The sequence below is a fragment of the Anarhichas minor genome, unplaced genomic scaffold (genome assembly GCF_050575085.1).
Source record: "Anarhichas minor isolate MPS153535 unplaced genomic scaffold, ASM5057508v1 ptg000074l, whole genome shotgun sequence".
Taxonomy (NCBI): domain Eukaryota; kingdom Metazoa; phylum Chordata; class Actinopteri; order Perciformes; family Anarhichadidae; genus Anarhichas; species Anarhichas minor.
The window spans coordinates 2,944,460-2,970,046 of record NW_027466520.1 but is presented as its reverse complement, the minus strand read 5'-3'; the positions used below and the strand labels follow the sequence as shown (position 1 = coordinate 2,970,046).

At 42.6% G+C, this 25,587-nt stretch overlaps 5 protein-coding genes across 9 annotated transcripts in view; all 5 read left to right on the top strand.

Annotated features, from left to right (window-relative positions):
- Positions 1–3,442, top strand: part of arhgap21a (Rho GTPase activating protein 21a) — a 71,507-nt gene extending 68,065 nt beyond the window's left edge. For all 5 annotated transcript variants that reach the window (XM_076080794.1, XM_076080792.1, XM_076080793.1 and 2 more), the window contains one exon: positions 630–3,442. In XM_076080794.1, coding sequence (XP_075936909.1) covers positions 630–2,285 — 1,656 coding nt within the window. In that variant the 3' untranslated portion in view covers positions 2,286–3,442. The remainder of the gene's footprint in view (positions 1–629) is intronic.
- A 2,578-nt stretch (positions 3,443–6,020) lies between these two features.
- On the top strand, positions 6,021–7,850 carry apodb (apolipoprotein Db). The gene is made up of 4 exons (XM_076080717.1): positions 6,021–6,131; positions 6,214–6,335; positions 7,014–7,099; positions 7,613–7,850. Exons 1-4 carry the CDS (start codon positions 6,021–6,023, stop codon positions 7,843–7,845), a joined length of 552 nt encoding a protein of 183 aa, XP_075936832.1. The 3' UTR covers positions 7,846–7,850.
- Positions 7,851–8,943: 1,093 nt separating this feature from the next.
- On the top strand, positions 8,944–10,444 carry otos (otospiralin). Its single transcript, XM_076080635.1, has 3 exons — positions 8,944–9,001; positions 9,448–9,471; positions 10,225–10,444. Exons 1-3 carry the CDS (start codon positions 8,944–8,946, stop codon positions 10,410–10,412), a joined length of 270 nt encoding a protein of 89 aa, XP_075936750.1. The 3' UTR covers positions 10,413–10,444.
- A 690-nt stretch (positions 10,445–11,134) lies between these two features.
- Positions 11,135–14,409, top strand: cops9 (COP9 signalosome subunit 9). The gene is made up of 3 exons (XM_076080636.1): positions 11,135–11,335; positions 11,932–12,004; positions 14,209–14,409. The coding sequence occupies exons 1-3, from the start codon at positions 11,273–11,275 to the stop codon at positions 14,244–14,246; spliced, it is 174 nt and encodes a 57-aa protein (XP_075936751.1). The 5' UTR covers positions 11,135–11,272; the 3' UTR covers positions 14,247–14,409.
- Positions 14,410–17,330: 2,921 nt separating this feature from the next.
- On the top strand, positions 17,331–23,661 carry and1 (actinodin1). Its single transcript, XM_076080866.1, has 7 exons — positions 17,331–17,403; positions 20,018–20,062; positions 20,326–20,471; positions 20,872–21,285; positions 21,810–22,061; positions 22,172–22,375; positions 22,580–23,661. Exons 1-7 carry the CDS (start codon positions 17,331–17,333, stop codon positions 23,162–23,164), a joined length of 1,719 nt encoding a protein of 572 aa, XP_075936981.1. The 3' UTR covers positions 23,165–23,661.
- The last annotated feature ends 1,926 nt before the right edge of the window (positions 23,662–25,587 follow it).

The window sequence follows — 25,587 nt, the reverse complement described above, 5'->3', positions numbered from 1 at the left end:
TATCACGGTAGAAGCCACAGATGGATATCTGAAAACGGAGACAAATGAAACCAAACTATCTGCATGGGGAGATTCCACAAGGGCTGAGTTAGACAATGTGTTTTTTGTAATTTGGGTGAACCGCCCCTTTAAGTTCATTCAGTCTGACAGCTGACCGTACGTCCAGAGAGCCACAGCCTCTTCTCTGCTTCGTGACACATCGCACTTGTGGCTGACAAGCTCTGTATTTATGCAGTTTCTCATTATGAGATAGAAAAAAACCTAACTATGTTGTCATTAGCAAAAGCAGGTGCTTTTCATCACTGCACTGCTGTTATGTGGCTGCCTTCCTCCAGCTTTTAGGCCACTCATGCCAGAGCTCAGGCTCATGCAGGGATGCTTCAGTTCATGCTGTGCCGCTGCTTCTCCTGCTTCTGCCGGCATGGAAACAATACTGTGCTCCCTGTTAATGACGCCTGTTAATGTTCCTCTCTCTCTCTACTTCTCTGGTTTGTGGTGCTTCACGGGAGCAGGTGGAGTACAGGTTTAAGTTTTCCAGGCAGGGGGGAAGGTTTGTTTTGTTCTCTTTGATGTGCTCCTTCAGAAATACTAATTTTGCTTTCCTCCTCCTCGTCTGTCCCTCTCTGCAGGGTTCCTGGGGCTCAGGGAAGGATCGAGAGCTCCTAGTCTCCTCCATCTTTGCTGCAGCCAGCCGCAAAAGAAAGAAGTCAAAGGAGAAGCCGCAGGCCAGTAGCTCAGATGATGATCTGGATGCTGTGTTCCTCAAGAAGGAAATCCCTGTTCAGAAGCCGAACCACCACGGCCTCCAGACCGAGGCTCAGAGCGAGACTCGTCCCGGCCCCAACGCAAAACCCAGCGCCAAGCAACCGGTATGTGCAGAGGAGAGGAAGGAGAACGGCAGAACTGTGGAGGTCACACCTAAAGCCAAGAGGGAGCACAGAAACTCCTTATTCCTGAAGGAGAAGACTCCACCCAGACACCCCTCACCTTCCCCCTCCCCACATATCTCTGTCTACCAAGCTCAGGCGAAATCCTCCTTGTCGGACCCCCCATCCCAGCTTGATGAGAACACCTCAGACCTCGGGACCATGAGCTCTGGAGCGTCTGTGCCCAGGTCGAGACCGAAGAAGTGGACCGGAGCGTCCCCTGATCTTCCTGCAGGAGCGTGTGTTGGGCCGGTGGCGGGTCCAGGCGCGTCCGCCGGTGCAGAGGTGAGCTCCATCACCTCGGACTACTCCACCACTTCTTCCATCACCTTCTTGACAGGAGCGGAGTCCAGCGCGCTCAGTCCGGAGCTGCAGGGTGGGGAGGAGGCGGACGACGAACGCAGTGAGCTGATCAGCGAGGGACGACCCATGGAGACGGACAGTGAAAGTGACTTCCCGGTGTTTGCCCCGGGCGGTGGCAGCAGCCAGTCTACACCCTGCCCAGACCAGAGTCTGGAAAAGACCGAACTTCGAGGAGGTGGAGCAGCCGAGAGCGGCACCACGCCGAAGCTGGAAGCACGGCGCCTTTTCCCGTCGCACAGGATGATCGAGTGCGACACCCTCTCCAGAAGGTGGTCCCTACGACAGAAAACAGACAGCGAGTCATCCGTGGAGGGTGTTTCTGGGAGCACGGAGCGCAGCGAGGGGAGATCGGAGTCGTCCACGCGGCTCTCTCGGGTCCTGGAGGTGATGAAGAAAGGGCGGTCCACGAGCAGCCTCAGCTCGTCCTCCCGCAGCGAGTCGGAGCGTCCCGAACCAGCCTGGCACCTCAAGATCACAGAGCGGCTCAAATTCAGGTTACGCTCATCTGCCGACGATATGTTCACCCAGAAGAACCGAGCCCCGGACGCCCGCGGGAAGAAGAAGAACATCCGCCGCAGGCACACCATGGGCGGGCAGAGGGACTTCGCCGAGCTGGCGGTCATCAACGACTGGAGGGAGCAAGGCGGTGTGGACCAGACCGCCGATCTGTCCGCTCTGGACCGCCTCAAGCCCAGATGTTCCTCTCAGGACTTCTCCATCCGGGACTGGATCACTAGAGAGCGGTGTAGAGGTTCCGATTCCAGCGTTGAAGTTGCACCTACATCCGTCACCGAGGAGGTTCACCCAGAGGCTCAGGACGTAGCCCCTGACAGACCGTCTCCTTCCGCGTCTCCGGGCGCACAGCCGCTAGCAGGGGAGCACGTTAACGGTAGCGGGCTGCAAGGCAAGAACAAAGCCAGCCTCGGGGCGGACGCTCACCCACACAAACTGTCCGGAGCACAGGTCGTCCGCTCGCGGTTCTACCAATATCTGTGAAACGGCAAGAGCGGTCTTGTCTAGCGTGTTTGTGAGGATTCAAAAAAACACAAAACAACCTGAATGAATGCGTGAATGTACGAATGTGGGTATTTTAGCTAAGGTTACTGCACAATATTTTTTCTACAAAGTATACTTTATGTATCTAATGTACATACTATGTATAGGCTTATGTGATTGTTACTGGAATAATGCTGAAGAGATGTTTGTGTGTGTGATTCCACTGACTGGAACAGACGTGGACAGAACTCTGACTTCCTCCTGCAGGATGGAACCCTACTAATGCAAGAATGTGAGTGGACGGGACAGAAGTGGACTTTGTGGATTGTTAAACGGCACTAATGAAAAGAAGGAAAGTCAACGTATTACTGAATGCAGGAGGAAGCGTTTCTTTTTTAAAAGAATCATGATCCAGTTCTTCCTATTATAAGCGGTATGAAGAATGTATTACTCTCTCGGACTAACAATAGTTGCTTGTGACAATATTGTCCTTTTCAAAACAATATGTATGTGTTTTTTTTTGCCTGTACTTGAAGTATATGGATGGAACTGAGGGCTGCTTTCTGAGCTGAGTGCTGTGGGAAGTTTGTTTTTTCACAGTACAGTCATAACAGCCAGATGGACTGGAGGACTATTATAGTTTTATCAAATAAAGACTGAAGAAAAACAGTAATGAAATGCTGATACTAAAGTATGTAATGCTTGGTACAGTGGTTTTTATGTCCAGTTATAGTCCAAAAAGTAAGTTTTACACGTTTTTATCTCAAGAAGAAGAAGTGCCTCTTTTTTTCCCCTTTTTTAAGCTGTTTCTACCAGCAGTGGACGAGAATAATCTCACAGGCATTCCAGACATGTTGTTTGTTGTGGGTTCTTTTCTGTTTTTAGTTAAACTCACATCAACATCAAAGCATTCAAATGTATGTCGGTGTCTGTGTTTCATTAGAGTTTTACCCCCCCCCCCCCTCCCCTCCCCTCTTTTTATTTTCAAATGCAGTAAAATGCATGGGCGCTTAAAACCTGGGAGAAACACAAAGGTATCTTTAAAACTGCATGAGACAATGTTCCCTGAACAATGGACATCTCGCCTGTGTACAGCAAAACAAGGGTGCAATGCCCTCCCTCAACAAACACTGGAAATAAATAATCTTTATTAAGTTTGTGTGTGTGTTTGGTCTCATTGTGTGTAGAAATGTTCATTCCTCTGTAGAAGGAAATACATGTACCGAGAGGTTTAAGGGAGGAAGCGGTGAAGCTGTTGTAGAAGAAGCAGAGCCCCTGAATTCTATATATTTTTAAAACAACCGCTGAATAAATTAGGACGATAGTTCCTGAGGTGGAAGGCAGATAAGGCACACTTATGCCACCGGAGTTACTATGATAAAGATGATAAAGACCTGCGAGGTGGTGAATGGTGAGTCCACTGAGATACAGACTGTGGCTCAGGTAAAAAAAAAAAAAAGGTTTGATATTAAAGTTTAGGCGAAAAAAAGGATAAAAGAATAAGTCTTTTTGTAATTATGTGATAATAGTGTTATCAAATATGAAAGACGATCTATGACTTTTTTCAACATACTATGACTTTTAAAAAAACATTTTAACATACTTTACAATGACTCTTACTTGTTAAAAGTACCTTTTTTCATTAGTGAGAATAGAGACAAACAGAAAGACATTCAGCAAAGGGCCGCATGTTGGATTCGAACCCTAGGCCACAAACTGAAGGACTTATTTATGATGCTTAGTATGTACAATCTACCAACTGAGCTAACTTTCATGACTTTTTTGTGACATACTATATTGTGACTTTGACTTTTTCTTTACATGTTTGTGACACAATGTCCTACAACTCTTAGGACATTCGATATAAGGGCATTTCTTAAGACATTTGATGGCATACTGTGATATGACATACTACACTGACTTTCTTATGACTATATTATGAAACTAGGCTATGATATAAAGTTACTACTGTTTGTGTTGTCCTTTTTTTGGCACCGTCTGGTTGTTGCAACAAGGATTACACACTGGGGCCAAGCCACTTGTTACATTACAGTCATTTAGCAGACGCTTTCATCCAAAGCGACTTACAATTCAGATTCCATCACAGCTACGGGAGCGATTTTGGGGTTAAGTGTCTTGCTCAAGGACACATCGACATGCGACTAGTGGGGCCGGGAATCGAACCGCCGACACTCTGATTGAAGGACGGCCCTGCTCTCCACTTAGCCACAGTCGGTATTGTAACAATAATAAGCCCTTATGTATGTGCTTTGCATAATCAGAACAAATCAGCACCACAACAAAATTAAATAAATAATTGTACAAAGAATGTACTAATTAAATAATATACTTGAATCTGCATAATAATGAAGCAGTGAATGAGAGGGTGCTTGAAAATAAAACTGTGGGAGTCGACCAAATCAAACATTTAACCCGTATCACAGCGTGTGCATTTTCACAACATGGGAATGTGCGCATGATGACAATTGAGCTGATGAGCAGCCTCGTGCTGTGGGAGTGATGTAACGTGAACGTGAACACAGTCTGTGTCTGTCTGCAGAGCTCAGTTATATATTTCATGAACGGTTGCAGATTCCCCCAGACCTCCACCTGACATCTTTAACCCTCGTACACCGGAGGTAAGAACGTTTTATGGCTGAACTGTATTAAAATGTAGACTTAACAAGATAAAGGGTTATTTTCTAACATGGCTCTTTTTTTTTTTTTAAAGCAATTGTTTTCCTGCCGTTTACAAAAACTTGTTTTCGACTTGGTTTCCTAAATTACATTATAAAATGTGTTCTTGTAGCAAATTGGGACTACAATCTAAATGTAGTTGTGCAACTCTGTCGTACAATTGTAACCTTGTAAATCAGTGTTTTACTTTTACTACAGTTTCTTCTTTATCATTAAGCTCAAAACACATTTAGAAACTATTAGATATAATGTTTGTGATTATTGTTACGCAGTAGTATCTACTAAAAGCAAGTATTATATAAGCCTGTGTGAAGGTTCAGCTGTTACGTGAAACTAGAAGAACGGGTTAAGCAGCTGCTGATGTTGTGTAAAGAGACAAAAGAGAAGATGAGATTCTCCGCTACAGCACTGAGAGGGATAAAGACAGTGTTTTCACAAAACCATGAAATCCTAGTCAACCAGGTTACATCTCTAGGGAGAACAATAGAAGAAGAAATGTGCCACGCCAAACACCCTCCACAGAATGCAGGTACACCTTTGACCTAAATGAACGCAAAAGCCCACATTGTGTAACTCCTGACCACAGCCGGCTAACAGAAGCATCCACATACAGCTATTCTTTTAGATAACAGCAATAACACCAGACAACATTATTAATTCCACTGTCAATAGTTATATAATCCACTATTTCTGACATAAGGGCCACACAAAGAAAAATTTATGATTGTTTGATTTTGTGACATTTGTTGCACAAGTGTAGGTGCTTTATTTCTTACAAGATGTAGTATTACACTTCCAATATATTATCAGACTCACGCTGGATACTTTTTTTTAAACAAAAGGATCAAATTCAATGCAGCAGAACAGGAGACGTTGTCTTTTTTTATTGCACACACTTGTTCCTTGTCGATGCCTGGTGCCTGATTAGTTTTTACTAACTACAATTTGAATTGTACTTTACATGAGTATTTATATTTTCAGGTGGTAATATTCTCCTTTTTACTCCATCACATTTATTTAATAACTTTTCAGATTGAAATGTCTGCAGTCTACCTCGTCCTGCTGCTGCTCCCTCTGGTGTCAGCACAGACCTATCATTGGGGTCCTTGTCCTACTCCCAAGGTGCAGCCCAACTTCAACCTTCCACAGGTAAACACACCTTAAAAACATTCATTCATACACGTGGTATGCACTGAACTGTACAGAACTAATGAAACATCTCTGTTAACAGTATCTGGGCAGGTGGTACGAGATCGAGAAGCTGCCTGCTTCCTTCGAGAAAGGAAAGTGCATCGAGGCCAACTATGCCCTGAGGGAAGATGGAACCATTCAGGTCCTGAACTCCCAGTTCTAGTGAGTATCGAGGGATTTTGAAGTTCGGTGTTCGAGATTCTAGCTTGGAAACAAACCCACTAGTCTAGTTGGCTACATCTCTTCCATCAGACTCTGAGGAATAATTCAGTAGCAGCATTTTGAGAAATATGCTCATCCACCGTCTTACAGAGAGTTAGAAGAGAAGATTTATTTAAATTTAAATAGATAAAGTAAAACAACAAAGATTAACTCAAAATAATTTGACTCAGGTTTACTCAAACCAAACCAATTTGCTTATCTTTCTGACTCTTGTTACACCAGAGAGAATGGCACACACCAAAGCTTTGATGCTCACGTGTCGGTTGGATCACTGTATAAATATGCAATGAGTAATAATTATTTAAAATATGAATTATTAGTTATGTGTGGACGTTGAGCAGATGACTGAAGGCCTTGTGGCGGCACACCTTAGGGTGGAGTATGCTCATAATTAAACAGAGGAAAGGACTGAATGTACTGTAGACAAACCTGTATGCTGGGAGATGATAGACAGTTGATTCTATCTTTCTGATTGCAGTGATTGTGTAATTAGATTAAACTATTATTGTCAATTAAACTAATCTTGTTCTCTTCCCACTTGAACATTTAGCATGCACTACTGCTGATTTACTGTGTCCCTTATATTAGTTTGATAAAGTGTACCTCTCTCTCTCTCAGTAAAGAAAAGGTGAGTGTAGCCCAAGGGACTGCAGTGGTTCAGGACCCGAGAGAACCTGCCAGACTTGGAGTCAGCTTCTCGTATTGTGAGCACTCTTCTTCATCCTCATCCTCTTCACATTTTTAGTTTCTGTCATCTTTGCTGTTGTCTTCCTCTTCTTCTTGTTCTTCGTCCACCTAGTTATCAGTAGATGTTTATGTCCTTTTTCAGCCAACTTGAGCATGACATCACTGTGACGTTAAGGGGACATTGTTAGCATTTAGCTCCTCCTCACAGGGCTGCTAGCACGGCTGTAGACACTTAGTCTTGGGTATTTATACGCTGTTCTGTATCATCAATATGCAGATGATACTTTCATTTATTTATATGTGTCTTGCACCTAAAACAATCGTACTGTTAGTCAGATCTCGACTATGAGTGAGTAATCCTTTCTCTGTAGTTCTCTTCCCGTTCATTTTGTTTTAAATCTTGCTCAGACGCCTCTGTTTCATAGTACATGTAGTTAATTGGGTTGCATTGGTTTATTTAACAAAATATTTCATAAACTCTGCTCTACAAACACCTCACTCTCTTTTGTCTCTGTGACTTTTGCTCCCAGTTTTGCCCTACAGCCCTTACTTGGTTGTGAGCACAGACTACACCAGCTTGTCCATCGTGTACTCCTGCACCAACATCCTCAACATTTTTCACGTGGACTTCGCCTGGATCCTCAGCCGGTCTCGCTTCCCTCCTCCGGAGACCGTTAAATACGCCAAAGAGCTGCTGACCAAGGAAGGGATCGAACTGTGTAGGATGAAGCCCACCGATCAGATGGGCTGCCAGGATAACTAGGGATTCACCAGGAACTAGTCACAGCCCGGGGCAGGGCTCCATATGGATCAACATATCTCAGTATGGTTTGCTTTGATTCCCAGTACTTATCCAGCATCACCCAGGCCTCATGTTGTAACTATTCCTCATATTCCTGACAAAAACAAGTTAAATCTGCTTGGTTTACAGATATTAAAACATTTAACGTGTTTTCATATTATATTTTAAATTCTGTAGTAACTGCTCTGTGCTTTAATGACTGAGGGAATGGTATTTTTGTAAACTTATAAATAAACACCAATGCTCAAGAAATTTACAAGTGGAATATTGAATTGTGATATTAGGACATGTTGCATAATGTTACATAATGTGTTACATAGTGTAGCAATGGCACAAGCATATTCGTGGTGATGGTGCAAATCTTGTGTAGTTCTTTGACTATTAAAGCTCTATTCATTAAGCCGATCATTTGGTCAATCTTTTTTTGTGTATCGACTATAACAAGGAGGAGATCGGAGTAATGTCATACCCAAAAGTTCCACAGTAACTGTAGGAAGAAAAAAAGTCACAGTGGAATATCCTTTAAGTAGAGTAAGAGATTTTTCTTTTCTAAAATCAAGCCTTGTAATTCTGATATGACAAATATGCATTAATGAATTAATTCTTAATTAGGTGCTAAAACATATAACATTATTGAGAGGGCAATATGTGGACCTAGAGAAAAATAACAGCATGCATGGACAGATCATCTGGAAATATCAATCAGTACAATCTGGACAAGGCTTTGCTGTGTGTGTGTGTGTGTGTGTGTGTGTGTGTGTGTGTGTGTGTGTGTGTGTGTGTGTGTGTGTGTGCATGATGCAGGTCCACTGGCTCTTCCTAAAGCTCCCCACACAACAGACCACAGTCAACCAGCAGCTGAACAGCAGCACCTCTTTGCACGGCTTCACAAATCATTTACAGGTAAACATCTTAATGTCATTTTACTCTCACTAAATTGTTGCAAAAGAAAAAAGTTTTTTTAGGTAATAGGAATTATTATACTGCATGTTGTTATAGACTGACCGGTGGATTAAAACAGAGAGCATCACATGCATTTCTGTTCATTCAGGGGGAAAGATGAAGCTGTTGGTCTGTCTCAGTGTTCTCCTCTGCCTCTGTGCTTCTCAACTCACTGGTGAGTTATTTAATCTGTAAATTACGAATTAATTAATATTCACTTGAATGCTTGTTGTAACTGAAGTTAAGTTTGTTTTAATGTAAAAACATGTAGCTGTGAAGTAATAAAACCCAATTTGATACATGCATGTATAAATGTGTATAGCTGTGTATAAATCATGTATAATTCTCCCAGATGTGAAAGTGCTGCATCTATACGATCTGTTTTTGGTGACTGCATGTGTACAAAGAGGACTCTGTGTAATGATGAATTCTTTATGCCTCAGACTGTGTGGGTGTTTGTGTGTGTTTGTGTGTGTGTGCGAAATCGTCAGCACTAATATTTGAGGAGTGCAGTTTTCTGCACTTGAATCCCGTCTTTGTGCCTGGGAAGCCTTGGAATGCTTGGGAATGTTAATTTTTCCACCTCTCTCTCTCTCTCTCTGTCTCTCTCTCTCCTCACAGAGGCCAGAGTCATCCCAGAAGGAGGTAATATATATATAACATCTCCTTTTAGATGCCTTCATATTTTGCAACAAACACAAAATGCCACAGATATTATAGTTTTCCATCTGTTGGCACTGATGACATTCACACAAAGACTTCAAGCTGAAGTGAATGCACACTGAAATAGTCCAATGCTCCAAAGGACAAGTTTAATTTACTTTATTTTGGTTGCTTTAATCTCAGACACACTCACATACACACAAGTATTAAAAAATATTAAAAAGTACAAAAGTATTAGCATCAAAATAATGCATTCATCACTTTAACGTTGCAGTTACAAAAGATGGAGCTCATTATAAGTACTTAAGATACTGCTGGGCATAATAATACATAATAATACATCATTTATTAGTTGATTTATATTTTGTATTAATAATCTAAATGTTGCCTTCCAAACTGTAGGGGAGTAGATTCTACTACTACAGAGTATAAAATGGAACTACTGAAGTAAAGTACAAGTACAAGTACCATGTCTTTGTATTTGAGTACAGTACACATGTTGAGTGGATGTGGTTCTCCTTTTCTTTAGTAGAAAAACTCGCTCTTCATCTCTTTTCACATATATAAGCTACAAGTTCACACCCTTTCTCTGAGCGTTGTGTAAAGGCATTCTGGACATTTTTCAAATACACTGACTGAACTAACTGAACCTGACCAGCAGCATGTGGAGTATGACTGCACATGAGAGAGGATTTATGCTTTAAGTTGTCTTAGCTGTCTTTCCCTGATCTTTAGGGCCTTATGAAGAACCAGCAGCTGTTCCTTACTGGCCCTACTCCACCTCTGACTTCTGGAACTACATTGAATACTTCAGATCCATCGGCGCCTACAACCACATCAACGAGATGGCCCGGACCTTCTTCGCCCACCAGCACCTCGGAGACACGCTGGGATATGAGACCAACGCGGGACACGGACACTGAAATGGGGCTGGAAGGATCCATGAGGAGGAAGAGGCGGGGAAAGAGTTAATGTGACACCCTGCATAAATAAAAAAGGAATGCATTTCTCAGAAAGGAAAGATGACGAGGAAATAAGGAAATTAATATGGAGTCATAACATAATGAAGTGAATACTTTGTGATGAAGTATATCACTGTATAGAGCGTAGTCATAGTATGTAGCCCTTTTGTAGGTGATTGTGTGTTATCTTAATGTAATGCGCCACAAATAAATAAAACAATTTCCAAATATGTAATGATTTTTTTTTTTATTCAAATTCTTCTCAATCATCAATTCCTCTAATTGAATTAGTTGTCTTCTTTCCATATATATATATATATATATTTATATTTTAGGAACTTATGATCAAGTAATCCTTGTAAATAGAAACGTAATACCAATGTCTTTACTACACAAAAGAATCCATTAAAATTCACAATAAAATAAATGTTTAAATCACTTTTCACGTTTTTCAGCTATACAGCATAATATATAAGCCACGCCCCTTTCAATGCAATGCATTATATTATTACTTTGTTAGTACAATTAGGTAATATCGTATTATCCTTGATTAAATCAACATGAGGATTAAATATTGTAAAATATTGTAATGGTTAATATTAATTTGGTTAACAGTTACGTGGACAGACTGCTCCTCTGTGTTTTGTAACTGCAAATAAAGAGCGGAACGATTGAAACAAGCTAGTTAGACCTGGCCGAGCACAATTGAGTGCTGCACACGTGTTGTTTTGTTTACCAGAGCTAGCCAGAGCTAGCCGACAGACTCAAAGCCGCACACGTCTTTTAAGCTGTACGTTCAACTGAACTGATACTAGAACACAATGAAGCCCGCAGTGGACGAGATGTTCCCTGAAGGAGCCGGACCGTACGTGGATCTGGACGAGGTTCGTTAATAGATTTGGACCGAAAAACAGCGACATAATCGGGCTAATGCTAGCTAGCTTAGCAACGTTAGAGCTGTAATGCTCTAAAAAAAGATGCTTTTAGAGACAGTTGATTTTCAGCCTTTCTGGTTAATAATAATAATAATCACCATGATGATGCATTGCTTTTAAATAGCGCTTTTTGCACACAACGAGTAAGACATGTTACTTGTCCTACCAGGCTGGATCTGCCAGCATATGTAGCTTTAACTACTTCCATAATGTGCAGTTTCTTCTTCCTCCTCTTGTTCTTTGGGGAATGCGCAGTTTCTTCTTCCTCCTCTTCTTTGGGGAATGCGCAGTGTTTGCTCTACCCTCGTGTGTGTTATTAGGTGAATGTGGGGAAGTTACTACTTTCCCAGCAAAAGTTATAGTGAGACACACATTCAAACTGCCACTAAACGTATCCCCCTCTATAATGTACTGATAATGTCCCACCACCAGACATGAAGTTATAGTATGTCCCCCAGCAGCGTCTTTATCCCTCTTTACATTTAAACAATGTGTGTGTGATGTGCTAATGCATTAAAACTGGTTGTACTGCTGTGTGTTAACAGGCAGGAGGCAGCAGCGGCCTGCTGATGGACCTGGCAGCCAATGAGAAAGCAGTGCACTCCGACTTCTTTAACGGTCAGCCACACTTTTCTCTCCTTTTTTACCCAATATGTTCCTCTTAAGTCACCTGTTCTTTAGTATAGTAGTAGCATGTCAGCAGGACAGCATTCAATGAGGAGGAAGCTTGCAGAGTTGAGCAGAAATCTTCTTTTATTCAGGACTTTTATTCAGGAATAGACTGAAACTCAAACAATCAAAGCTACATGACGTGATGCAAGAAAAGAAGCGGCAAAATACTCCTTTGAGTCTCATATGTGTTGAGTTGAAGAAGTAAAGCCCCTCTAGTGCACCGTTCCAAGTGTTGGTAACTAAAGCGAGTGAACCATTATTTGTTTCTGTCCTGTTGCTTTATTGCCCATATTCGTCAGCAGACACTCACGATTTTAGACGTTAATTTGCTGTGTTTGTGCATTTAACTTAACTAAACATTCCTGACTTTTGGTGGTTATGTGACATCTGTAACATCATGTAAAGGAGGAACTGGGTTGCCTTTTAATTATCAAGGGATTAACAGAAACCTGTTCAACACACATCAGCTCTGGCTAATAAAGAAACCTTTTAAGCATCTTCTCACCAGGAAAGTTTCTAATGGAACATATTAACTTCAGTACATTTTTCAGGACGGACATAAAATGGTGAAGAAGAGAAACCAGATTATTGAAGAACTGCATGAACGGGAGTTTTAGTTTCAGCATGTTGACCAGTTTCTTGTCTTAACCTCATTGTCTTCTCAAAGACCCCGTAAACCCTGTAAACCCCCGTTTCACAGTCCTAAACACACACAAGAAGACGCACTTAAACACTAATCTGCTTTCTGTCATCCTGCGTCGGCTTCAGGCAAAACTATTTGTGCTCAGCAGCACATGACCCAGAGAGAAAAGAGCTGATTGTTAAAAAGGAGGGAAGCTTAGAGGAGGATGGTAAAGTGAGTTTTATAGTTACTGTCAGACTGAGACTCAGCGGGACACCTCGCCAGTCAGCTGCTTTAACACACACACACCTCTTTGGTGGTTAATACTGCTTAAACTGCCATTCAGTGAATTCTAAGCTCGTGGCACTAACAGGGAATTGAGTCCTATAAAGAACCCTTCATGCTATTTAACGTGTGCACTCAACACCGTGTTTCATCTGAAGATAGACACACAGCTGGAACACAACATAAGACACGCAGTGTTCAAAATGATGCAACTTAATGGCTCCTCATTTGCCTTTTCAGTGAATGCAGAGGGATTCACTCGATCAAAGAAAAATCTTAGACTAAACTCTATTTTGTCGACTAATCGACAGGTCTGTAGAACTGAGTTTCTCCACAAAAGCACCACTTTAAACTTTGTTTATCAGAGATTTGCGCATAAGTTTCTGGGAAAGAAATAATTTTGCATGAAAAATGACTAATCGACGAAAGAAATTAGTCGAGATCAAAACAACCGATTAGTTGTCAAACTGACTCTAAATACTCATTTAACATTCAACAAGACGTGAGCAAGGAATAGAAAACAGCAAAAGACTTCTGTCTGTTTATACAACGAGGGTGATCATTTAAAACCTTTATTTCATTTCAAAGAGACCTTTTAATTTGGTTCTTTTATCTTTTTTCTAGAAGAAGACTCCCCGTCCCTGCTGCTGCGGTGGCTTGTGTTAATAGTTGCAAGGGGTTATGGGTAGCCGAGGGGCAGCTGTTTGACTCGCTGCCTGTCCCTTATTAGGCTAAAACAGGAATGTCCTGTTCCTGGGAGCCACTCAGACATGAAAGAAAGAGTTTCTCCAACAAAATCACTTTCAGCCGATGGACATTCTGGTAAATGTATAAATAATTTAAAATGTTACTACGCAGCCTACAAACGGCTGCAGAGATGTATACGTGTAGCTTTTTAGACTCTGAAAGATCCTCGCTGCAGACCGCTCAAAGCCCCGCCAGGTGATTTGTTTTACTGGGCTTCATGAATAACGTTGACTTGACTCGAAAGGTCAGAATATAATTTACATCAACCACAAACTGTGGTTGATGTAAATTATATTCTGATTTACATCTCGTGTGATGTTTGTACCAAACATCACACGAGAAGCTTTCATATTCAGACTTGGAGGCTATGATTGTAAAAGATGATATATTGCATAATTAGCTGAACGTGTAGGAGTTGAGGGGAAACAGCTGGACTCATTCTAACCCTGTTCTCCTTTTCTTTCCGTCTGGTGTTCTTGCTTTTTACTGCCTGCAGACTTTGAGGATCTGTTCGATGACGATGACCTGCAGTGACGACAGCAGCTGACCTCCTGCGTGTTCCTGTGAACGTGTGAAGAAGAAAAGAAATCATGAAAATGGGCTTATTCTTAAGTTCTCTCTTATTTGTACAGCTCCCTCCTCCTACATGTCACTCACCACTGTAAAGAAATAAAGATCTTTTTTTTGTCTTGGTAAACCAGGTGTCTGTGAATTCTGTGAATCCCTCACATTCCAGCGTTGGAGTAAATTATGAGTATGGTTTTGTCGTCGTCGTGTTTGAATCTGCTCCCGTCTGGATTGTAGGTTTGTGGGCTCGGTGAAACACCTGTTAGCAAACTTAATTACAAACGAGATACGGCGTTAACACGACCGCTAAATGTTCAGCCGGGGCACGACGGGACAGGACCCGGGCCGCGGAAAAATGTGGAAATGCTAAAAAAGAAAACGGAGCAAATAAAGCGTTCATGTGTGGACTCTAAATGTATCGTAAATATAGAAATAAAAGAGTTGAATCACTTCATATGTGCCTTCAGTTATGTCTGTAGACTGTTGCATGAACTTTTGACTTCAAATTACATTTTAATGTCTTCAGTTTGGACTTTCCCTGAGGCGACGCAGGCCCACGTAAACCTGCTGCATGTGTCGGCCTGAAGATAAGAAAATAGAAAACTTCACAATAATGTATTCACACCATGCATGTACATTTACCCCGGGCAGGGAACGAGGGCTGTTCAGGGTTAGGTGCTTACAGTTTAAAGAAGCTACAGCTCATGGCCAAAAGTATGTGGACGCCCCAACGTTACACCGTTGAATATCTCGCTCCTAAGACGTGCACATTACTCTGGAGCTTTCCAGTTGAAAGGGGTTTGCGGAGGTCGAGGTCAGGGCTCTGTGCAGGCCAGTTCTTCCACACCAAACTGGGAAAACCGTTTATTTTATGGACCTGACTTTGTGCTCTGGGTTATTGTCGTATTAAACCAGAACACGGCCTTCCCCTAACTGGTGCCACACAATTGGAAGCACACTGTGCTGCATGCTGTGATACTCCGAACACAAACATTTCTGCCAAAATTACGGCAATTTGATCATTTCACATGCAAGATTCCTGTAGTTTTAGTTTTTCTCCTTTGCTCCTGGCTCTGGTTTGAAGTAGGCGGGGCTTGTTGGCACCGACCAGAATTTAGCACGTTTTGAACCAAAATGTTTGATAGTTTTGAGTGTTTAACTCTTGATACACGACACAAACCTTTAACTCTGATTGAAAAAACTCTTTTTAGGGCTTTTCTATGATTTCCCTTAAATTGCAACTATGGGGCCGAGCATAGACTGTGTGTCATATCGGAGCTGCTTTTTCAAAGTACTTTGACTTTAACATTGTACCTCATAAAATAGGAAAATAAAGAAGTTTAGCATCTGTGTCCTTCATAAGGGCCAATGTTCACAGGGTGACCACTTTCCCAAACTCAGTACATCCAAAAATAATAGAAAGATGTATCCTCTCTAAACTTTAGTAAGATAGCGTTTATAAACTAATTTCATCCCCTTCAAACATGATTTATTTTGGGTTTAATGACTTTTGGTGAGAAAGAGCAGATTGCAATTTTGCCTTAAACTTCAGAAGCCGGCCTGGACACAAACCTCAGACTACAGAGTGTTATAAAGGAGTTACAGGCTAATGCTGTCAGATGTGCTGATATTACACATCACAGCCCAGAGACCCACTCAGATCTGTGTTTGTGTGTTACAAGGCTGGCATGCCTGAACACAGTTAAACTGAGGAGGAAACTGTAGATTATCAAATTCCTCATGTGTAGACCAGCTGTCCTGCATGTGTGTGTGTGTGTGTGTGTGTGTGCGTTCAGGTTTAGACAGAAGCTGTGGTTTGGCCCTCATTGAGGGTCTGAGAAGTGCTTATGTGGCACCTCAGCTCCCCTTCATTATTTCCTGATGTTGTCTCTCTTCTGTCCATTTCTGTCTTTTAGGTTTTCTTGCTTCGGAGCGATTGTTGCATCAAAAGACACCGTGTTTGATTTCTAACCTTAAACATGAATTAATAATCAATCGTGTTCAATTCAGAAACGCCGCATGAGACCACTTCTCATCCCGCTTCCCTCCACGTCTCCATCTCTGCTTCGGGCCCTCCCACCTTCTCTCTCTTCCTGTCTTTAATTACGGTGCCTCCAATTGGCTGAGACTTTCTGAAAGATCTAACCAATCAAGCATCTTGTTGAGGTGTCCTTTGACCCCCTCAGGTGGTCCCTGCTTGCGTTTTTTTCTGCACGAGTGTTAATGAACGGACTTGGTTTAAAACCTTGCCAGATTTCTTCGTCGGGGCAGTCTGTCAGAAAGGCCGGAGGGACCGGGTGCACCAGGAACCTCTACGCACACACACACACACAAACACTTACTGTTTGAGCCCAGGTGGACTGAGTCACCTGGTCTGTCGGCTTCACTTGAGTCCACATCTGGATCCGCAGACAGAAGATAAGATAATCACAGGTAAGAGACTCAAAAACAAACTGTGGTGATTCTGCACTTCTATGTATTTAAAAAGGTACTTAACAAGGGATTCAAGTCCAGGTTGAAGTGAAGTTTGACTGCTGAACAACACCTGGTTCTGTTTTTTTACGGCTTTTTAACAACCAATAGCTTCAGGAGACCTTGTGGCAACATGTTTATTTATTAAAGCCTGCGAATCAGAGTTCACTTGCAAGCTGCAGGGGTCGCGTCACCAGCTCTCCAGGTGAAAAATTGACCACCTTGCAACAGTGATTTAGAAGGTTTGTACGAGTCTCTGCTCTCTTGAAGGTAACAAACATCTCTTTGGGCTCTGAGTCTGCGAGGATCTGCGTCTAAAGATGCAGCTGTATAGGGAATTGGTTAAAATAGCGTAACTAGTGGATAACATATCATTTTACTACACCTGACCTAAAATCTATACAGCGGCATCTAGGAAAAACATGCCCTTGCTATCATTTTATTTTCATTACATTGGTGACTAAAATCTGTCATGTGCTAAGATTTCAAGGCACATACGTGATGGAGGGGGAAGTTTTGGTGCACCAGAGCATCGTTTTGAATGTCGGTCTCTTTGGCAGGAGAGGACGAGGTCAAGTCATGGCTGGAAGGAGGAGAACCAGTTTCTCCGGCGTGTTCGTCACAACGCTGCTGGCTGTGATTCTGCTGCCTGGTGAGTACAGCAGACCTCAAATACACTCAAGTAAAAGAGTTGAAAATGTTGAGCAAGTAAAAGTTTGAAAGTACTCAACGCAGAAAAATGAGCCCCATTTTGAAACTTTTTTACAAGGAGGCCATGATGGCTGCTTAAAAGTTTCACCACATAAACACACATAACAGACTTAAAGCAAAATGTTAAAAACAACATAAAAACATTAAAAATTCCCATAAAAGAGAAACCCATCAATAAGAGGGTTTTACAAGCTTATCATATGTTTCGTATCTTAATCTGAAAAGTAACTAAGAAATACAGCTGTTGAATAAATGTAGTGGAGTAGAAGTATAAAGGGGAATGAAAGGGAAATTCTCAAGTACTTAAGTACACAACTTTTGCAAAATGTACTTACTTTCCACCACTGGTGATCTAAACTGACTACATTGAAACACAGTAAACAGAAACAGAGACAACACAGATGCTGTGCGTCCAAAGCATGAAACAGAAACTCGTCTTTCAGTTTGCACTCATTAAGGAGAATGACCTCTCCTCGCTATGGCCGAGTGTGAATCATTCAAGTCCTGCGTATTATAAAGGACGCATTGATTCATATGTCAGCTATTATCTCCTATTGTAAGTCTGCTTACAATAGGAGATAATAGCAGTAATTGGCCATTTTTCTTCAGAGCATAAAAAGCCTCAATTTGATAAAAATCTCAAATGATGGTACTTAATTTAGTTAGCATTGAATGATGAGCTTATGTAATGTTCTTTGAATGTAAGGCTATGTTTAGTTTGATACATGCAACTCCAAAATCATGGTGAATTGTATTGTGAATGAGAAAGAACTCAAAGGTGCAGTAATTTCCTGTCATTAGAACTACTGGTTAGTGATAATCATGATGATCAGCGTGCTGTATAATCAGCCTCCGTTTCAAAGCTGGGAGTACGACAAACCTTACATCTGATAATGTGTACTACACATTATCAGATGTTTCAGAAAGTACGGAAATATGGTTTGATATTGTGAATTGATTTAAGTTTTAGCCGGTGCTGGAAAAAGTGTTCAAATATTTGAGCTTCTACTTCAGTAAAAGTACAAAACTATTTGCAGCAAAATGTACTTCCACCCCGTCAGTGTGATATTTCATTATTGGATAAACCTTACATTGCACCTTGATCTTAACTATGGCTCTCCTATAAATGTAGTGGAGTAAAAAGTCCAGTATTTGCCTTGAAAAAGTATTGTAATAATAGTATGAAATTGAAATACTGAAGTCAAAATTAAACTTGCATACTTAATTTGCATCGCTGGTTTAGCCGATAGATTTTCCACAAAATAATTTGCCTGATATTCATATTTTATTTCTGTATTTTGTGCCTCCGTTTGCTTTGTTACCTTGCTTATTTAAAACTCTTCATAGATCAATTTGACCTGCGATGCAGCTTCACAATCTACAACTCAAGGCTGAGGGGTTAGTTAGACTGCGCAGGGTCTGTGCCCTTCACCAGTTCATGGACTCACGTCATCGTCAACTCAACTGTGCTTCATGTACATCATAATGTGGTTCATATATCATAATGTTTCAACATAAAGACAGGTTTCTCCTTGACCACCTGTTTCCAGTTTGCTCTCTACATGACATATGGCATATTTACGAAGGGGTGAGTCCCGTCCGTCCTTTAGAAATGTTTTTTTAAATCACACTGGTTAAAAGGGGAAAAAGGGAGCAGCAGTAGGAGCAGTCTCTTTCATGTAAAAAATGAGTACCTGTCAGCATCTCCTCCTCCTCCTCGGCCCGCTTAAAGCTCTGTTTCCAGATGTGCCAGCCAGTTTTTTACAGGCTCGTAAAAACAAAAAACAGCGGATACACTGAGACAGCATCATTTAGCTCCTCCTCCTCCTCCTCCCTCCATCCATCACCACAGGTCACCTTCACTTCTCTATTCGCCTATTTTAAAAAAAAATTATGTTTCTCTCTGCAAATTCATACCTTTACTTCTTACCCTTTATGTTTGACCTTACACGCTAAAGTGTGCGTCACATCTTTCAGATTAATCCCGTCAAAGCTCATCAGAACTCTTTTTTTGAAGCAGGAGATTGATGTTTTTTCTATTTCCGACACACGTCACATAACCCTGAATTATCCCCTCTGGATCTCTCTTTTAAACCCGTCATCTGTTCCCCTGTTGGTCTTCCTCCTTTCCCTCCTCTTCCTCCTCCTGTAAGGCATTAACACCTTTTCCCTGTGGAGATGAAAGAAACCTGGAGCAGAGCCGAGTCTGCTGTTCTCTCAGCCGCATGGGGTCAAACAGTGCACGCACATACATGTGTGCACACAGCTCTTTGAAAACGCACCGTGGGGTGCGATGTTACAGGCTCACCTATAAAATCTACAAAGGGCTGCAGTCGACCAGCGTTTCATGCACAGCCAATTACCACTGCCCTATTTAATGAACGATACCTGCCTGTAAGTGTTTGAGGTTTAATGTCAGACATTATCGCTTATGAATTACAGACACAATTAAAAAAAGGTCAGAATAGAAAGAGTAAGCAATTTCCAAAACTTTATCTCGACTTCAGCAACTTCTGGAATTTACATCTGTTTTTGCTTTTCTCTGTTTTTTGTAGCATTCTTGTCTGCTGGACCAATTGTGAAAAAGGCCAAAGGAGATGGTAAATATGTGTTTTCTTTACCTCAGCATATGCTTACACATACGTGTTTGTTTCTGCAGAGTATATCAGCCAGGGGTGAAACCAATATTCTTGACAAGTAAAACGAATTGAGGGCTTAATATGATGTCTAACCCCCAAATATATCAAGTTTGATGTCTTGAATAAGTTGTTATAAACTTTAAAAGTCACGAGAAAGTCCTTGAACTTGATGTGAGCACAAGAAGCCTTTCAGCAGCGCCTTCACTTTTCTTTTCTCCCCTCAGCGGGAGAAGGTATCCAGGAGAGTGCGGCTGATTCAGCGCTTCACAGGAAGCTGATCAGAAACCGCAGGAACATCAGCTGGTATAAACAGAACTCAGACTTCTGGGGCTGGTACAAGTACTTCACTGACAACGGCAACCAGGAGGCAGTAAGTACACACACACACACACCTGCAAAAGAAAAAAGACTTTCCACCTTAAGTCTATCTTTTTAGTACCAAACAAGGATTCTATGTTGTCGAATAAAAGGAGGCTGTTAAAGTTCCCCTTTCATAGATGTTACAATGGATTCCAATAATAAGGGTTGCTCTAATCAATATTTCTATTTTAACAATGAGTCAGATAATGTGTAATGTGATAAACCCACAGAGATCCATCATTCATCTCTGCAATTAGCATGGATTTAAGCAGACTATAGCTGCTGTACCATCTTTTAAGATTATTTGATACTAAATACAATTTAGGATATCACTTCACAAGTATCGTTTCCAAACTGTGCCCATGCATCGCCTGAAACAGCTCACCAATAAACTCATCCTCCCCTCTCAGGTTCAGGAGATGGACCGCATCTACCTGGCCTACCTCCAGAACAAGAACCGTGCTGAGGGACGTCGCTCCTACAAGGCCTACTTGCGCCACTTGGGGGATGTCTACAAGTCCTGCTCCGATTCTGATGACCCCAACTGCGTGGCTTCCTACACCAGCAGGCCCAAACCTAAGCCAGAGGCCCCCAAACCTGCACCTGTGAAAACCTGTGACCCCACCAAGGACGCATACTGCCTGTACGCTGCTTTGGTCCAGGGCAAGAGCCCCTACCAGCCTCTGGTGGTCCCGGCTGCCACCCCCGCCCCGGCACCAGTGAAGGCCCCAGCCCCTCAGTACGCCCGCTCCGCTGCTCCAGCGAAGGACCCACAGTCAGGGTATTACTACTACGCTCCATCCGCAGCATCCTTCCTTTCCAAGGTATGCTTCCACAAAGTGTTTATACTCCAATGGTTAGAAGGATATGATGCATCTGGAACAGAGAAATACAATTCATCACAATCGTACCACAAATATCACAAAGTGTTCCTCAAGACTACTCTTAATATGACCATGTACATTTAAGGTATTTTAATATATTTATTTATGAGTAGATTGAGGTTCAGCAATTTACTTAACCTCAGGCTGTTGCAGAGATTTGCACATGTGGCAAATATTTGCATGTTAAAGTGTGTAGGATTTGAAAATGTTGGACTTTAGTGCCCCCTGTGGTAGTTTTAAAGAAGACGCAGTGACCGTGTTTTCCAATATGGGAATGCTGAGAACGAAGGGCTGAAAAAAACTGCAATTTCACCGCACTTGCCTTAACGTTTTGACAAAATCCCAAACTTTTCTTATCAAAATAAGTTCAAACATGATAAAATATCTGCATACAGTGGCCTTAAACCACAGGATGCCTCAATAACATCATTCAACCATCTCTCCCTATATCTTTCATGGTTTAGGAGCAGAAGGCTGAGCTGCTGCGTATCTGCGCCTCTGATGATGTGGAGTGCCTGCAGTACCACTTGAAAGCGGCCTACGGGTATTCACCCTCTGCCGGACCCCTGCCTTCCTACGCCCACCTTGGCTGTGACCCCAGCAAAGACCCCAACTGCAAACCCAAACTGGTGCAGAAAGCCCCGTCTGGTCTCTACCTGCAGTACCCCAACTGCGATCCCCGGGATCCCCGCTGTGCCCATGCTGCCTCCCTTGTGGTATGCTTTAGTTTATTGTCGTCTCATCGGCTGCTTTCTGTTTGTGTTTTTATTTGCATCTATGCTTTGATGATAATGACTTCCGTTTCTACTGTGATGTGTTTCTCCAGGCACCTCGTGCCCCCAACCCTCCTGCCGCCGCTGGCCCTGGATCCTGCAACCCTCTTTATGAAGAAGGCTGCAACCCTCTTACCGCTACCAGATTCGCCACTCCCCCTGAGGCATATCAAAATAAGGAAGGAGATGAGGCTGCTGCCATTCGTGCTGCTCCTGTTGCGCAGAACGACCCCTATGCTATGTTCAGGGATGCTTATGCTAATGCTAACAGAGTCAATGATCCCTATGCTATGTACCACCAGGCTAGTGCCCCAGCTTCTCCTCCAGCTTCTGCTCCAGCTAATGACCCATACGCCATGCTGCGCAAATTCATGGCCCAAACTCAAGGTGACAACCCATATGCACGCATGGAAGCTGCTCCAGAGACCAACCCCAACGATCCTTACTTCGCAATCCGCGAGGCGGCGGCTGATATGCATCGCCGCGGTCATCCCTCCGCCAGGCAGCAGTTCCCTTTTCCCACTCCCAATCATGAGGAGCCTGCCCAGGAGGAGCGCCACCCTCTGGGCCCCCCAGGTAAAACCAAGGAGGGCTATGACTGCTTCATCGGCTACGATCGCGAATGCTTCCCCGTGAAGCCCACCGAGCCTCGCGCTGGACTTCACCGCCGCATCCCCTACCCCGCCGAGGCCTACGAGCCCCACCTGAATGCCGACGGCACCCGCAGCGGAGTCCTGGAGCCGTCCAACCCACACTGCGACCCCGAGTACGACCGCAACTGCCGCCTGCGCCGCTTCGAGTCTCAGCCCGAGGCCCAGCCTGAGCATCACGCTGAGGAGGACCACAGCCAGGGGGCAGCAGAGAGCGAGCAGCAGGAACAAGAGCAGTACGAGGCGGAGCCCTACCAGAGCGGCCAGGAGGAGCCTCACATGTCCTACCAGCCACAGGGTATGACCAGCCTCCAGGACATACTGAGGCGGTACAGAGACCAGTACCCTGAGCAGGAAGATCACAGAGCCTATGCAGACGACTACCGCAAGAAATAAACATGCTAACAAACACATGCATGCAGATGGACATGAATACACAGTCCCAAGCATTCTTGTAGCTTAGCCATTGACCGCCTCACGCAGTAAGTCCTACCTGGACCAGATATGGGACACGAGAGAAATCTATGGACCCAATGAGCGAGTACGTGCACGTACATCCACACACACCTTCCAGCTGTAGGAGCAGTGAGCCGAGGGTATTCCAGCAATGTGTTCATCTCTTTAGCCGCTTTAGACCTGTTGCTTTGGCCTATTGCTTTCCAGTGTCCACCCCCTCAAACCACTCAAATGTGTAATGACTCACATTCTGCATCTATGCATCTCACATTTTTTTAATCTGTTCGTTACATTTTGTCAGTGATGGATTATGTAAAGATTTTTTTTTTTCATTTTGAATGTTCTAATAAAAAGCTGTAGAAAGCTGTTTTTGTATTTCATTCATTGGATCTTGACATTTGACTCTTGATTGATTCCCTTGACTCAACTCAACCATATCAGTGCTCTGACACAACTGACTTACAAAGCAAAAAACATGTTTCTATTTAGGGGCTTCATTGTTCTTACATAGGTTGATGTAGACTCATCGCTTTTAAGAATAGAATTAATTGATTCTACAGCCATGCGGCTCTGTGAGGCTGAGCTTAATGCTAATGTCACAATAACATTGCGAACATATAGTATGCAGGTGTAATGTTCACCATGATCACCATCTTAGTTTAGCTTTTTAGCATGCTAATCTTTTCTAAATAGCAGTAAAAAAAAGTACAATTTAGGACGATGGGGATTTCATTGGTTCTGCAAAATGGTTAAATTGATTTATAATTTAAAAAATTTACGAGAATTTGGAATGAATGCAACGATGTACGTGCATGCATCCACAAGTGCATTCACACAGGGTGCTGTTAACAGAGTCCACTATGTTGCACCGCCATGTTTCTACAGTAGCCCAGAACGGACAAACCAAACACTGACTCTAGAGCCTTTTGTGTTTTTATGTTACCTGAAGGCCACCGTAGTTCTCTACGTGAGAAGGGAGCGTCAGGGTATCAATCTGCGACCTCACCGCTAAATCCACACCCCGTGTGATTTATCATGTGTATTTTTCCTTTGATCTAGTATTGTTCTTGCTGTTCACATTGCAAAATTGCCACCTTACAGGGAACATACTAATAGTATCAATGTTAAAATGTTTCTGTTTCAAAGGAAAGAAAGTTGAGTAAATCCACGACTCTGTTTAGTCTTAAAAAGTTGCTCACATTGTGATTTCTGACACAAGCTGATATTTGGAGCAAAGATGAACACTTGAACTTACAGAGACTTGACTGCATCTCGTCTTTTTAGAAAGAGGTGTCTCTGCCCCTCTGCTCCCGTCTCACACTTCTTTGACTTCATGTTTTGCCGTGTTGGTTTTCTCAAGCTCCAAACAAACACTGCTCGCCGTGACCCTCCTCATGCTGAGGCTTGATGTTATTGATCCGAGAGCTCTCAGACACATCAACAGCAGCAGCCATTCAGAGGTCCGGAGGGAAGATCTTGTTGTGCCGCTGCAGACGGTTGAAGAAAACTTCAGACTTTATTCAGCTGCAGAAGAATTCACCACATGTATCAGCATCACCATGGGTCCTTCTAGCAGAGACGTAACTGGCAAACAAGAACACACTGATGTCAAAAGAGGTGGGGAAAGGGGTTGAGAGAGGTTATGCACTTTTGTTTTCTTTAGTATTAATAGTTGAACAGGCATTGGGACACATTAATCAGTATTTACCTGATCATTTATTTATCGGATCAGTGTCTTTAAAAAGTCTTTAAAAAAACATGTTGGGTCAACTTTTTTTTGGGTCAACACAAATCAAAGACGCCAACAGTAAATTAGCTTGGACAACATTTCCTCTGCAAGTGAAGTCATGACCGCAGATTATTGATGATCTCTCTTTTTCTCTTTCTTTTATCTGATTTATATCTATTTTGGCTCTAAAGGACAATTGTGTCTTTGTGATATTAACTTTCTGATAATATCTGAAAACAAACAAGCGCCTGCAGTTTATCTTCAAAATGTTAGAAAGACACCACAGACAAACAAAACCTGTGTTCGGTCAGCTTCATTACAGCAGCTCCTCAGTAGCAAACACCGAACAAGTTTACCTTCATCTTCACCCTTCTTAGAGTGATGCATGTTAAAACATCATTGGCCTAAAGTTACTGACTGTTATATCTAATGTCCATTTAAATACTTTTGTTCTACATGGAGACCCATCCACACTGGAGCGAGAGGTCTCTGTAAAATAGGCCGTATAGTATAATAATCATGATATTTAATATGAATATGATGTAGTACCTTAGAGACCCACATACACCCAACATTAGTGATTGAGACCATAAACTCCAGTTTCAGGTCTTCTTCAATACAGCTTTAAATCATG